The sequence below is a fragment of the Cajanus cajan genome, chromosome 8 (genome assembly GCF_000230855.2).
Source record: "Cajanus cajan strain Asha chromosome 8, NIPB_CcT2T_4, whole genome shotgun sequence".
Lineage (NCBI taxonomy): Eukaryota > Viridiplantae > Streptophyta > Magnoliopsida > Fabales > Fabaceae > Cajanus > Cajanus cajan.
Genome location: NC_138524.1, coordinates 12,337,900 through 12,353,249, shown reverse-complemented (window position 1 = coordinate 12,353,249; position 15,350 = coordinate 12,337,900). Strand labels below are relative to the sequence as shown.

Sequence of the window (15,350 nt, the reverse complement as noted above, 5' to 3'; positions counted from 1 at the left end):
TAACTCAGTCCACATTGGCATAAATCTTTAAAACTGTGAAGCCATGTTAATGCGGATGTTCGTCATTGCACACCTCAAAATTTTCAAAACAAAAAATGGTATCAAGAATGATTGGTTACTATATGTATAACTATTGGTTACTATTCATCATGTCATGTCTAATCTTTGTGCAGTTCCAATTATAACGTAGTTGAAAATCAATGAAAATTACACTGTTGCAAGAAAGGGTGAGAATAATCCACGTATTTTTCCCAGTGAGGCTTGTACTTTTCCATCCCAATCTTCAACCATGGTTTGGAGTTCCCATTGAAGTGTAGAACAGCCCCTCTTTCAATCAACTGAGGATCAACATTGGTGTAGCCAAAACCCAACACATGCCATAATGGATCCAAGGGCTCAGTTAGCCCATAAAAGGTTAACAACCCTGGTGGCAAGGTACCAAGTTTCCACAATGTTCTGTCTGCATTCTTTTCTTGCCAATAATGGTAGATACCAGTTACATTCCTATTCCTCCATTGAACCAAATCAAACACATTCATCCCAAATGCCCATCCACAAGCATCAGGGTCAAAATGTGCTCTTATTAGAGGGTGTGAGTAGTTCAAATATTTATGGTACCTATGAAATGTCTCCATGCATGTCTCAACAGCCCCATTAACATTTCCATTCAAATCAATGGTAAAAAGATCAGAAAGATCCTTCTGAACCACAACATCATCATCCAGGAACACCACCTTCTTCAGCTCAGGAAAAACTTCAGGGATGTAGAACCTCAGGTGGTTAAGCATGGACAGATATTTTGGATTCCGGAACTTGATCGGAGTCTTGTTATCATCACTGTTGCCTTTGAAGTAATAGTTCTGAATCTCTGAGTCTTGGAGCTGCTTAAGCACGGGAACATATGAAGCATTTAGCCAGCTGAAGTCTTCAAACTTTTGAACTTCAACTGTCACGCCTCGAAAATCGTTCAAAGCAAACCATGCCTTCATTGCAGCATAACTTATTTCATCAGTGACAAGGTGGAAAACAACCTTATCTGGATTTTTAGAATTTATTGCAGTTGAATTGATTGCAACTGAAGTGGCAAGAATGTTGTCAGAGAAGATACAAAAGTGGTAAAGATCATTATCCTTGAGTTTCATCACTTGTTTTTTGTCCTTCAATTTCTTTTGCAAGCTAAGATCATTGAACCATCTAGATGTCAACCTGACACCAAGGCAATATAGGGCCTTTGGGACTTCTTCAGCAGCTATTTGTCCATATTTTGAACTCTTCTCACTTGCAGAATTCATCTGTTCTTCAAGAGCTTGAATTTTTCCTTTCAGTCTCATGATCATGATTGCACTGTCATAATGGAGCTGCTGGGCCTGATATAGTACTAACGCCATATCGCCAATAACATGTTCTGATTCCTTTATTGTTAACGGAGCACGCCTAGTGGCAGCATTTGAGAGGAAAATCTGTGAAATGCGGATCTGAGCACTTAACTCCCAAGCAAATTGTTGATTATTACTTTCTTTGGCAATTACAAGATAAGCTTTTGCCAGGGAGATCTGATCATTAATTTGTCTGCTCACTGAGTCAGGGCTTAACATTTCTTCTGTGACATTGAAGCCTTCTATAACCCTGTCATGGCTGAAATTTCGCTGCACAACATAATGCAATAACTTATCAGCAAACAAACAATAAGGACCTCACATTTCCCCCTCTATCAAGAACCCAAAATTTTCAACTTCATGATGTGAAAATCAAGCATGCCATGGAAACTGAAGTGAATTCTAATATTTAAGTTCATATACTGCCTCGAATGATCAATATCTTTTTCCTTTCTGGCCAAGTTTGACTATTCAATATTTCAATTCCAATATCAGAAACAAAAAATTAATAAATATCATTATAAGAAGCAATGAATTTTCTCTTCATTATGAAAACAAAACATATTATAAAAAAAATAAGATTTTGGAAAAGCTATTAGAAGAGAGCTTTTACAAATTTGTTTATGCATAAGTTAATTTTAACTTATGAAGAAACTCATTTAATTTTTTTTCTATTTTGTTTTCTCAAAATGCTTATAGAGAAGTTTACTCAAACACATTCATATAATATAGCTTAAGACAAGTACAACATCCGGAAACAACACCATTTTTGTTATTGAATGAATAGGCTTTCCAATAAGCTTGATAGGAGGTAGGAACACACCTCATATAGTTATTTCTTTTGCTATTCAAACTAGTATATTCGATTCTACTCAACCCTTAACCCTTCCTCCTCCCAAGAAATACATGGAAGAAACACATATGGAACAATGAACAAAAATATTCTAACATGGTTTAAGGGTCAATTACTTCACATTGCACAAGGATACATATGCACAAAAATGATGAGAATACCAAGATAACCCTGATATATAATAATAGACATTATAAAGAAGAAGAAGAAAGATACATAAACACACAAATCTCATCCCATGATCAATCAACATTAACACTATTCCTATGTCACACTAAAAACAAAATTGATTATATTTTTACACTACAACTACAAGGCTTCAAAAGTGTAAAATTCAATCAATTTTGCATTATTAAGACTAGAAATGTATTAACTGATTGAGAAAAGACAATGATTGAATTATACCCTGGAGAAATGTTGTGTGGAGTCAATGTTGGTGTTGCCTTTGGTGAGGATATAAATAAAGAAAAGAAGCAAAACGGTACATGATGTCCACCACACGACATCTTTAAGGCTTCTCCTCCCCGGCCTTCGAAAATCTGCACCCCTTCGCCTCATGATTCCAGCTCAATAGAGAGATCTGCTGCTGGGTTTGGATCTTTGAGGAATAAAGAACGGAACTTTGATCAAATCTTTGAGTTTGAGTTTCTTATGATCACTAAGTGAGCACAGATAGAGAGAGAAAGAGACAGAAAAGAAAACCGTTGGGAATGGGAGAGAAGTGGGTTTCTATGATTCTGTTATCTCCCCCTTTTCGATACAACTGCTCTACCTACTAACAAAATTAGCTATCTCCCACAATTATAATAAATCAATTAACTTTTATAATTAAAAAATTACTAAATTTTTTTTATTTAATCATAAACTACTATTTATAATAAGTTAATTAACTTTTACAGTATACTTTAAAAGTCATATTCATTTTTTACATAAATGTCTAATAAGAATTTATTTTATTAATTTTTTATGAAAGAAGAATTTACTTATACAGTCACACTTTGTTAATGAATGGATGACATGGTTAAATAATTAAATCTTATTATAAACTTATGAAAAGAAATAACTTTAGTTTTTATACATTATCAATGTGTAAAATGTAATTTATGATAATTATTATAAAATTCAGTAAATTTTTTTATATATAACAGTTTGTGAAATTGTATTTTCAAATATTTTTATTTTTATTTTTAATAAAAAGTTTTAAGAAATTAACTTATTTTTTAAATGGAATTAGTATAATCAAATAATATTAACTAACTTTCTTAATTAATGTAAATTGTTTTTTTATTGTTTATATTCAGAATCAGGTGGAGTATTTATTAAATAAAATTGACAATAATGATACATATAAATAAAATTAAAAATAGTGACTTGTTATGTATGAAATTTTATATGATAAAATAAAATTAAGTTATTTTTTAAATATAAACTAAACCAATATCATACTTACTATTTGGATTAGATTTAAAATAGCTTTTGGTAAATGTTAATTTTTACAACATTTTTGCATGTAAGTAGATTATAATAAATACTAACTCGGGGTTGTGAATTTCCCACTCCACATTCTGTTTTAACAAAAGAAATTATAATTAATAACCTAAAAAGTAATAAAATTTAAAATTATTTTAAAAATAAGTATTGAAGTGGTCTCTAATAAAATTAAAATGTCAAATGATTCAGGTGATTTGTCTAACATATGATTTCATGATAATAATTTTTCAGTAATAAAAATTAGAATATTGACTAATTTAGTATTATGTTGTATCAAATAAATATAATTAAACACATATGATGTAACGTAATACCATTGAACTTATAATCTAGACATCAGGTTACATATCTATTATTATCATTAAAAAGTGACATATGCATGTACTGAAAACCTGACATTTTATATATATATAAAAAAAACTGACATTTCTCCAATAAAATGACTCGAAAAAAAATATCACCGAACATAGAAAAAAAAATGTGAGAGGTGACTAGAGAAAATAAAATGTCGAATACATCACATCACCTTGTGAGATCGAAACACGATGATTTGATACGTGGATAAATAACGTAGCTATTACAATTTGTACACTGTTTAGGTGTTTTTGTATTGTACTTACTAACGTCGTTGACAAACGGCAATATGGCATCGTGACATAAACTATCCTTATTTATTTTTTCGCAAAAGATAATATTTATTAAAACAATATTATTATTTACGATAAGCTTACTAATTCAATTCATATAATTCTATAACAACTTAGCTATTGCCATGAGTTTTAGAATTTCAGTGTTGAGTTCATTTGATTATGTGTAATTGTTTAAGGTTTATATGTTATTGTTGTTACTTTATGTTGAGAAATTATGGGATTATGGATTTTTTTATTTATGAGTTTTTAGGTAGTTTGGAGTTTTGTTGGAGAAATATTCAGTTTGACTTTAAAGGGGAAAGTATATATATATATATATATATATATATATATATATATATATATATATATATATATATATATATTGTTTACGGTGAAATTCGTTCGTGGATTCTTTATATTCGAACTAGCACGTAAATGGTTTCAATTTAGGCTTTTGATTTACGAACAGGAAATGGAGTGGACAATTTTAGTAATTACTTGTTTCTAATGATTCTTCAACAATTAACAAGCAATAATTTCCAGACATATAAATGCTAAGACGAACAGAATGGATAATTAAAATATTTGCAATAGAAATCATGGTTCAACTTGCATACTGTTCCAGAATTACAATGCCAAAATGATATAACTTCATGGATTACAAGAGATAAATTAAAAGAGCTACGCTAATTCTATTCCTAAAAAGCAAAGAAAAGTCGTCAAGAAATTGGTACCCAGCAGATGCGTGCACGGAAGCCATATGCGCAGGCAGAGAGTGCTTACAGAAATGTGAGTATGAAATTTCCGACCTTGTGACAATGCAGACTTCTTGAATTTATAGAATGAATCAATGAAGGTTAAGTCACTTAGACACTCGTGCACGTAGGCCACTATGAGATAACCGCTATCCACTACGCTCATTATGTGGTTCCTAAAGTGTAACTTCTCACAACCGCTCTTCGCGTACACTAACTTCTCGACCTGGACGCTAACCATTTTTGTATGATCATAAACACCTATACACAATCTCGAACATATCATTATTCAACTCGAAATAATTATTTTCGATCTCAAATCAGTTGTTATCAGGTAGGAGTTGATCTCAATACTTCCACTAATATGTTCCAAACAGGTGTTTATCTTCCTCCTTTTTCGATTAGCTTCATCAGTATATTTTTCGACTTTCATGGTTTTCGAGTAATCATAACAAATGCCCCCCTAGGAATTCATTGTCGATGAACATATTGAGTAAATAGAACTGAATTCCTATCGGGAACTATCTTTAATGTTCTCTCGAATTAGATCTCCTTGTTAATGGCTTGTATCTCTTCGATGTAACCCTATTTCTGACCCCTATTTAATGTGGTGACCGTTATGATGTGATATTAACTCCCCTGGCGGTGCGTGATTGCGTATTCCCAGTTTTCATCATTGTGAAGCGGTTTTTTGGCAGCTGTTACGGGTTTTCAAATTAATTATTTGAATTTATTTGCCAAGCCCATTTGTCTCAGGCCCACCACACAGAAATATGCGCAGGCAGAGAGTGCTTATAGAAATGTGAGTATGAAATTTCCGACCATGTAAAAGGCCAACCTTCGCCTATTTATAGAAATTCTCGAGAGCAGTTTTCTTTTGCATGCATGCGTCGTGGGTGGTTAACTGCTCTCCATATCAGATACGTGCTTATAACTTCCAATAACTGCTTATCCCACGTGTTTTTATCCCTTCGATTTGTCTTTTAGTAACCGCTTTGGTATAATTACCTAATTGTTTTGAGATAGCCTCAGAAAAACCGTCTATTTTCAAGTGGTCCTTATTTTTTCGACTAGACCTCGAGCACAAACAAATAGGATTCCTCATGCGCTCTCAACAGGTGTTGATTTGACGTTTATATTTCTCTCAAGTAGCACAGTCGATACCACTTTTCGAATCTTATGGTTTTCGATTAGTCTCAACATATATATATATATATATATATATATATATATATATATATATTAATCTCAAAAACTTATTTATTAAAGAAAATTTAAAAAGATAAGATAAAGTGATTCTTAAGACTTTTTCTTTTTTCCTTAGCCCTTCCATGGTGGAGTTTGATTAATCTTTCTTGGATTTAAGGTGTTGAAAAATCCCAAATCCTGTTGTAAGGATTTGGTGTAGAGCTTTCGGTGTTTGGAGCTCTTTTTTTTCTCTTCTTCTTTTTCCTAATTTACTTTGATTCCAAGGTAACGAAAGTTAACATGTAAATATAAGATCTTTCTTAGATTAGATGGAGATCCCCTAGACCCTTGCACTTGGTGTGGCAAGGTCCTATGTCCCGTCCCAAATCAACTCGAGACGATTTTTTTTGCTCACGACCAACGCCACTCCTTTAGCACCCAACGCAATCCAATTTGAGGCAACTCTCTCACCTCATGTTTGACACCATTCGAACCCCGCTTGACATGATTTTAACCTGATACAATTCTATCTCCTTACGTTCAACACTATCTAACATGCGCTTAACGTGAACAAGACAGAGACCCCCTAGTTGAAGCCACGCTCAATGTCTATAAGGTGTGACAAGCGTGATGGTGAGTTCTACACCTAGTAAACTCGCAAATTTGCTTCCCAACACCTGAAAATCAGAAGAACCAAACATGAAATACGATATTTCATTTATACTAATCATCTTCAACTCAAAGCTCAAATCATACATGCAGCCACATTTAAGACCAAATCATCAATATCATCTCAACAAGCATCAAACACCCAAACCCGACCCCTTCATCATACCCTTTGAAAATCCCAACAACATACCATATATGATGAAAACCAACGACATACAACTCAACCAATTCATCAATAGATCAATCAAAGCTTCCCTTACCTCAACACCAAGCAAAGAGATGAAGAAGGAAGAATAACTCCAAGCAAAATCGAGAAAACTCTACATTGACTCTGATTCTCAATTCCATAAGCTTCAAATCACCAATAAGACGCTCAATAGAGATCCTCAACATACTCTAGGAGCCTGGAAAGGAGAATGAAAACTTCAAAAACACTCTCAACAAAGATTCTCTATTTTATTTTTCTAAGTTTCTCAAAAACTGAACTTATAAAACTCAATTCTAAAAGGAAGTCTTAAATACTCATCCCCTCAAGGTCAAATTGGACCTTTGCTTAGAAAAACACTCTAAACACCCAAAACTTTTTTGGAGTTTCCCAACTCCTAGAGCACCTAAATAATTACTCCAAAAACAACACACACCACATAATCAACACAACTCATAATAATTATTGATAAAATGCAATAATTCAGGAAAACATATAGTGTGACAAGTAACTTGCAAACTTGAGCTATTCCAAACTGACTAATTAATTGAGTTTGAATCATATTTTTTTAGTGATCATATTAGATTCAACTTGACGCTATCAAAACTTGGCATTGTATAGGTTGAATAACAAATTTTATGTTTTTGACTTGTGACTCAACCCGACCTAATAATAATAATAACAATAATAATAATAATAACAGCAATAACAACAACAACAATAATAATAATAATAACAACTATATTAATAAAAAATAATAACAACAACAACAACAATAATTTTAAAATAAATGATGTGTTATGTGTTTCAAAGATAGGTCAATGAATTAGTGGTTAAACTAGTGGATTACTAGTTGAAACACTTGATTCAATATATTATTTAATATATAATTTTATATTATAAATGTCATATAAAAATAATATTTGTTGTTCAAGAAATAAAGATAAGCTCTAGTTGAACAAAATGGTTTGATGACATGTTGAAATGAAAAATTGGAAAGGGTGAAATTAAGGCTAAAATTTTGGGAGGACTAATGGATAAATGGAGAGAAAAACTAGTTGACATATATATAAGGCTGTGTTAATGGATAACTAGAAGAAGAATGGATAAGAAATGTGGGAGAATGGGTTGAATGAGAGCATGTGTGGAAGTTGAACCAGGGAAGGGAATGGTTTGTATGGGCAAAAGGCTTAACGGAAAGTATGATGACAAATTTAGAGGGGATAAGGATCAATAATTGCAATCATGATTAATGAATGGATTTGGGTGACAGAAAATATACTATTAATTCTACATATAAGAAACTAATGAAATTAAGAATGAAGAATGAAGAATGAAGGAGAAAGTGTATTTACGGAGATGTGGAAAATCAAAGTTCCACCTTAGGTAGTTATATTTGTGTGGAGATTGTTACTTGATGGACTACCAACCAAAATGAACCCCCATTTGATAAACATTTCGGAGGGGAATGATCAATTACTTTGCCCCTTTATTCTTAAAAATAGGATGGAATGTTATTTCCAAATTATAATAAATTAATTAATAAAATAATGATGTAAAAAAATAGTAAAGGAAAAAGGGAAATAGTAAAAAAGTGACTCGTGTTAGTGGGTTACGAAGTGCAGCGAATTGAGCATTTGAGTGAAAGTGAAGGCAATAGGCATAAGCCATGTCCCTCGTATCTCCCACCCTCTCCTTCAAACCCTCCTTCCCATCCACCAAACTCCAACCCTTCAAGCCCCAATTCAAACGCAACCTTATCGCCTTTTCCCCCAAACCCCCCACCTTCTCCCTCGCGAAGCGTTTCGCGCTAAACGACAACGACAATGCCGGTGACCTTTTCACGACCATCGATGAAGCAGAGAAAGAGGCGCGAGGAAAGAGCACCATGCCCCAACGCTTTCGCTACCTCTCCAAAGAAGTTCCCGCTCCTCCTGTTAGGTGGCCATGGTTTCTGGGTCTGTCCCATTTCCCTTTCACTTTCTCTATTTGCTTACGGGGTTTAGGGTTTAGGGTTTTATTTTCAATTTCTATTCTTAAAAATCAGCTGAATCTAACTCAACTATACCCTTAATATACATTAGGGGTGAGCAAAACGAACTGAACTGAACTGAACTTATAAAAACTATACTGAACTTAAAAGTAGTTCATATGAACTGAACTAAATTAAATATTAGTTCAGACGAACTGAACTGAACTATTCTTTTGTGTCATTGAACTGAACTGAACTATACTATAAAAACTTGAACTAAATTGCAATTTAAACTGCACTAAACTGTTATGATATTTTGAATTGAACAATTTTGACTCATTGATCTATCAAAATAGGACACATTTGTCAACTTTACTTTATTTTCCATTTTATTTAAATTTTTCAAAGGAAAAAAATATATAATTAAGTCAAACAAACTCAGTGAATTTTAAGCCTAAAAATAAGAAGTTCAACATAACTCAATTGATCCGTTAAGTTCAACAAAATTGATACAATTTTTTTTCAAATCACTTTTTTTCTAAAATTTTGGTTATTAAACTATCGAGCTAATCTATTAAGACATAACATGTTAAACACATTTAATTTTTATTCTTTTATAAAAATAGTTCAATTTTTATAATTCATTTCAGTTTTTATAGTTCAGTACAGTTCAACTTTACAACAGTTCAGTTCAGTTTTTTTTTAAACAGTTCAGTTCAGTTTTTTTTACAAACAGTTCAGTTTTTTATAGTACAGTTCACCACCAGTTCAGTTCAGTTCAGTTTAGTTTTTTTTACCACCCCTAATATACACTATTCTTTCATAAGAGGTTTTTAGTTTATCCTTTTATTGCTCTATTGGTAATTAGTTATTATATTTTACATAATTTGTTAGTTGTCATATAAAGTGATACCCTATGGTTACAATGTTTGATGTTGTTTAAAAATACGAACTTTAACCTTACATGTGATAGTGAGAGTTAAAAGTTTTATGCACTGAGTTCCCATTTAGAACATTTTTGCCCGACTGTTTTATTTCCTTATTGACATGCTTTCTCTTTTATGTGATCATGTAACAATTTGATTATATGTCAATGTACAGTACTGGGTTTTCTCATCTATGCTTGGAGAGCTGTTCTGTTTGAACTGTCAAACTGGAAGAATGTTGCATTGGCGATCGCCCGTTTTATAGGGTACGTCTTGAAATACGCCTTTGCAGTAGTCTACCATTTCATAGGAAGTCCGATAACTTTCTCAATTAGATGCATGGAGGATTTATTTTACACAGTTCGGGCTTGCTACTCATGGATAATTGGCAATGCTCCCGTACCGGACCTGACCATCATCATTGTTCTGGCATCAATTGTTTTAGCTGTTGCCGAAGCTACTGTACCAAACAGCATCAACAGCCAACCTTATGTTTTGACTGTATCTGGTCTTATTGGCTATGCCGTTGTTAGAGGATATATTTCTGAACCATTGTTCTGGACCCTTCTTCTTGGGGCGTATGCTTTTTCAAAGTTTCACAAAAAGAGAGATGATGTTTCAATGCAATGCCTGTCGCTGCTGTGCTTGCTGGTGTTGGGGAGTTGTGGGTTAGAGTTTTGGTGATTGTTTCATACGCGGCCTTAGCCATTTATCAGTATTCCAAAAGTCTTTTTGAAGGGAAAGAAGTTGGAGAAGTTGAAACAAGAGAGATGAGGCTTCCAATTCCACTTCTTCTTGTAGCTTTAGCTATTGGTTTGCGAGTTGCTGCCAAGTGGGCCGGCTACCTGCACTTGACATGGATGATTGCATGACTGTTGAGAACTACTGTACCAGAGTCTAAAGAAGAATGAAGTTTGATGGTGTATGAAGTTGAGGTAGGACATGACATAGATGGATAGAGGTTATTTTGCTGTTCTCCTGATGTAATTGTTGTATTGATCTTTTGCATGCTTTGAAATGGTGCAGGGAATCACTAGGCTGTGCCTGTGCATATAAGCTTCTTGTTAGACTATTAGTGAATTCATTTTTGCAATTTTGATTTGCAGCCAGTGCAGCCTAAATCTTATTTGTCATACCAACGTTGGGTTTTATGTTTGAAATTTTGTAGAGTTGATGAAATGAAATGTAAGAGAAAGGGATGCAATAGAAAATGATTTTGGATTATCAACAAGGCACATAAATCAAAATTACAAATAATTCTTTATAACAATTATTTTATCCAAAGATCTATTCTATTCCTGGCCATTAGTTAATAAATTTATATGCATTAAGGTGTGTTTGGCTTTTGAGTATCTGTCACCCTTTCCAGGATTCCAAACGTGCGAGAAACAATTTGTTAAATTAGTGTACACTCTTAAAATCTTTGCTATTTCTGAGTCACTTGTACAAGCTTATATTTATAAAATCATTATAGATAGATAGAAAATATCATATTAGTAAATGTAATGTGTTATTTCTAAATTTACAACTTAATAACGGGGTTGTCTAAAAAGGATCAATCTGTCGATAGGTTAAGTTTTTGTGAAATAACTCTAATGAGAAGAAAAATAAAAGCGTGATCATCCTCTACGGTCTTAGACACTCCAAGTCTAAGGAGATGTTTATTATGGAGAAAGTTTTCACTTTCTAGAAGAAATTAGAGTTGAGGATATTTTTTCACTTTTAGTTTATTATTTTAAAAAAATAATATTTTTAAGAAATATTGTTTCTTGAGAATACTTTTTAATAAGTTTTCTTGCAAAATTTGTTCTGAGGATATGAGAATTTAATATTTTTGATTTTAAAAAAGTTTTATTACAGTAAAAAATATCACGATCTTTTTATTTAATTATTTAAGACAATAAAAATTATTTGATTATAAGGAAACATATATAAATATCTTGAAAATATTTATGATTGATCAAGTGTATTTTACAATAATCACAATTTTTGAAAAAAATTATCTTCTATCAAATGTTTTTTTTAATAATAAATATGCTTTTCATTTTAAATTAGCAGATACATGCAAGAAATATGCTTTTTTTACATGATAAGATATAAAGATACTTAAAAACATTTAACTGAGGGAAGATTCATGCAAGAAATCAAATAAAAAAAAATACGCCTAAATTTACAACTCAATAGTTGTTTACATAAATTTAATTAAAAATATTGAAATAACATGGTATCAAAATAAATAATAGAAATATAATATATTATGTAAAGATTAACTTCAAATAAATTTCAATTAGACTGTAAAATGCTTTTTTTTGTTATAAAATTTCCACACTTGTTAAAATAAGAATTATTATACGCACCAAACACACAAGGAAGAAGAGTAATTATAACATTCATATAATTTTTATAATATTATTATTTTTATATTTCTCTTTCTCAAATCAACTGTCAATCTATCATATTTAACATTTTTCTGTCTTTCTTATTTCTCTTGTTATTGCACAAAAACTGAAAAATAAATATAAATTGTATTTTGTTAAAATAAATATTACCCACGATGCAACCGAAATGCAAGCATTGAAAATTGGACTTGAACCCAAATTGGATGGCCAAACCTAACCCAATCGGGTCGGGTAAGGCTTAGACGCAGCAATACATTCCACCGTTGCCAAGAGAGAAATTTTAGGGTTTACTATGCCTATATAACCCTCGCACCGAATAGGGTTTTGCATCTTCACTACACTTTCAAGGTTTGTTTGCATATTGCATTGCTTAGTTTCCCTTCAGTTTTGGTGAAATTCTCCGCACGGTGCCTCCCGGGCCTCTCTGAGTTCCCCATGACGCGAAGGCCCCGATGCACGTGCCAAATCGCCGCCGTTCGTGTTGCAGTTTAGCCCCAATTTCCCACGGCTGATCTGTGTCAAAGTAACGGCCAAATTCCCCTTTCAATTCTTTCTCTTACTTTTTGATTTTGCCTCGCTATACCTTCAGCTTGTTTTCGAACACCTCTGAAACCCAAGCTAGTCCTAGAGGCGCAGATTGAACCGCGATTGTTTTCGCTTGGGCAATGACTCCTTCCTTGTTCCTCTGAAAACAATCGTCACATTATTTATTCGATTTAGAGTTTTGTTTTTTTTTTTTTGGAATTAACTGGCGATGATTTTATATTATCCGCGCTTCTGAGTTTCGGCACGGAAGCATAATTGGTTAAAATGGTTGAATTTCTTGATATGAGCCATGGTATTATAATTTTATTTTAAAAGTGTTTTTTTTTCTGTTTCAATATGTTTGTACTTTAGGAAGTGTTTTTGATTTTTAAAACTTGGCTATAATGACTAGTGTTAGTGTGTTATGAAGTGCAGTGGATTGAGCATTTGATTACTGAAGTGCAGCGGATTGAGCATTTGATTACCCCTTTCAGTGAAAGTGAAGGCAATAAGCATAAGCCATGTCCCTCGTATCTCCCACCCTCTCCTTCAAACCCTCTTTCCCATCCACCAAACTCCAACCCTTCAGGCCCCAATTCAGACGCAACCTTATCGCCTTTTCCCCCAAACCTCCCACCTTCTCCCTCGCAAAGCGTTTCGCGCTAAACGACAACGACAATGCCGGTGACGTTTTCACGGTTTTCACGGCCATCGATGAAGCAGAGAAAGAGGCGCGAGGAAAGAGCACCATGCCCCAACGCTTTCGCTACCTCTCCAAAGAAGTTCCCGCTCCTCCTGTTAGGTGGCCATGGTTTCTGGGTCTGTCCCATTTCCCTTTCTTTCTCTCTCTATTTGCTTACGGGGTTTAGGGTTTAGGATTTGATTTTCAATTTCTATTCTTAAAATTCAGCTGAATCAAACTAAACTATACCCTTAATATATACTATTCTTTCATAAGAGGTTTTTAGTTTATCCTTTTATTGTTCTATGAGTAATTAGTTATTATATTTTACATAATTTGTTAGGTGTCCAATTAAAAGTAATTTTGAAAGTCATATAAAGTGATACCTTATGGTTACAATGTTTGATGCTGTTTAAAAATACGAACTTTAACCTCACATGTGATAGGGAGTTAAAAGTTTTATGCACTGAGTTCCCATTTAGAACATTTTTGCCCGACTGTTTTGTTTCCTTATTGACATGTTTTCTCTTTTATGTGATCATGTAACAATTTGATTATATGTCAATGTACAGTACTGGGTTTTCTTATCTATGCTTGGAGAGCTGTTCTGTTTGAACTGTCAAACTGGAAGAATGCTGCATTGGTGATTGCCCGTTTTATAGGGTACGTCTTGAAATACGCCTTTGCAGTAGTCTACCATTTCATAGGAAGTCCGATAACTTTCTCAATTAGATGCATGGAGGATTTATTTTACACAGTTCGGGCTTGCTACTCATGGATAATTGGCAATGCTCCCGTACCGGACCTGACCATCATCATTGTTCTGGCATCAATTGTTTTAGCTGTTGCCGAAGCTACTGTACCAAACAGCATCAACAGCCAACCTTATGTTTTGACTGTATCTGGTCTTATTGGCTATGCCGCTGTTAGAGGATATATTTCTGAACCATTGTTCTGGACCCTTCTTCTTGGGGTGTATGCTTTTTCAAAGTTTCTCAAAAAGAGAGATGATGTTTCAGCTGCAATGCCTGTCGCTGCTGTGCTTGCTGGTGTTGGGGAGCCGTGGGTTAGAGTTTTGGTGATTGTTTCATACACGGCCTTAGCCATTTATCAGTATTCCAAAAGTCTTTCTGAAGGGAAAGAAGTTGGAGAAGTTGAAACAAGAGAGATGAGGCTTCCAATTCCACTTCTTCTTGCAGCTTTAGCTATTGGTTTGCGAGTTGCTGCCAAGTGGGCCGGCTACCGGCACTTGACATGGATGATTGCATGACTGTTGAGAACTACTGTACCAGAGTCTAAAGAAGAATGAAGTTTGATGGTGTATGAAGTTGAGGTAGGACATGACATAGATGGATAGAGGTTATTTTGCTGTTCTCCTGATGCAATTATTGTATTGTTCTTTTGCATGCTTTGAAATGGTGCAGGGAATCACTAGGCTGTGCCTGTGCATATAAGCTTCTTGTTAGACTATCAGTGAATTCATTTTTGCAATTTTGATTTGCTGCCAGTGCAGCTTAAATCTTATTTGTCATACCAACGTTGGGTTTTATGTTTGAAACTTTGTAGAGTTGATGAAATGAAATGTAAGAGAAAGGGATGGAATAGAAAATGATTTTGGATTGTCAACAAGGCACATGAATCAAAATTACAAATAATTCTTTATAACAATTATTTTAT

The 15,350-nt window shown here is 33.5% G+C and overlaps 2 protein-coding genes, 2 non-coding genes and 1 pseudogene across 8 annotated transcripts; 4 read left to right on the top strand and 1 right to left on the bottom strand.

Annotated features, from left to right (window-relative positions):
* Positions 1-96: 96 nt before the first annotated feature.
* Positions 97-3,009, bottom strand: LOC109799109 (putative galacturonosyltransferase 10). The gene is made up of 2 exons (XM_020359623.3): positions 2,635-3,009; positions 97-1,646 (listed from the first exon to the last, which is right to left on the bottom strand). Exons 1-2 carry the CDS (start codon positions 2,785-2,787, stop codon positions 198-200), a joined length of 1,602 nt encoding a protein of 533 aa, XP_020215212.1. The 5' UTR covers positions 2,788-3,009; the 3' UTR covers positions 97-197.
* A 5,829-nt stretch (positions 3,010-8,838) lies between these two features.
* LOC109799243 (uncharacterized) lies at positions 8,839-11,267 on the top strand (annotated as a pseudogene).
* Positions 11,268-12,659: 1,392 nt separating this feature from the next.
* On the top strand, positions 12,660-15,302 carry LOC109798975 (uncharacterized). 5 transcript variants are annotated; one of them, XM_020359432.3, is made up of 3 exons: positions 12,660-12,814; positions 13,427-13,810; positions 14,246-15,302. In XM_020359432.3, the coding sequence occupies exons 2-3, from the start codon at positions 13,513-13,515 to the stop codon at positions 14,941-14,943; spliced, it is 996 nt and encodes a 331-aa protein (XP_020215021.1). In that variant the 5' UTR covers positions 12,660-12,814; positions 13,427-13,512; the 3' UTR covers positions 14,944-15,302. The 5 variants fall into 5 exon arrangements, with proteins under 5 accessions (XP_020215021.1, XP_020215023.1, XP_020215018.1 ...); XM_020359434.3 differs by having other exon boundaries at positions 12,676-12,814; positions 13,422-13,810; XM_020359429.3 differs by lacking the exon at positions 12,660-12,814 and adding an exon at positions 12,821-12,989.
* Positions 12,867-13,004, top strand: LOC114915938 (small nucleolar RNA snoR134). The gene has a single exon (XR_003804202.1). It is a non-coding gene; the product is annotated as a small nucleolar RNA snoR134 (small nucleolar RNA).
* LOC114916743 (small nucleolar RNA U36a) lies at positions 13,216-13,302 on the top strand. Its single transcript, XR_003805348.1, has one exon. It is a non-coding gene; the product is annotated as a small nucleolar RNA U36a (small nucleolar RNA).
* Positions 15,303-15,350: the final 48 nt, after the last annotated feature.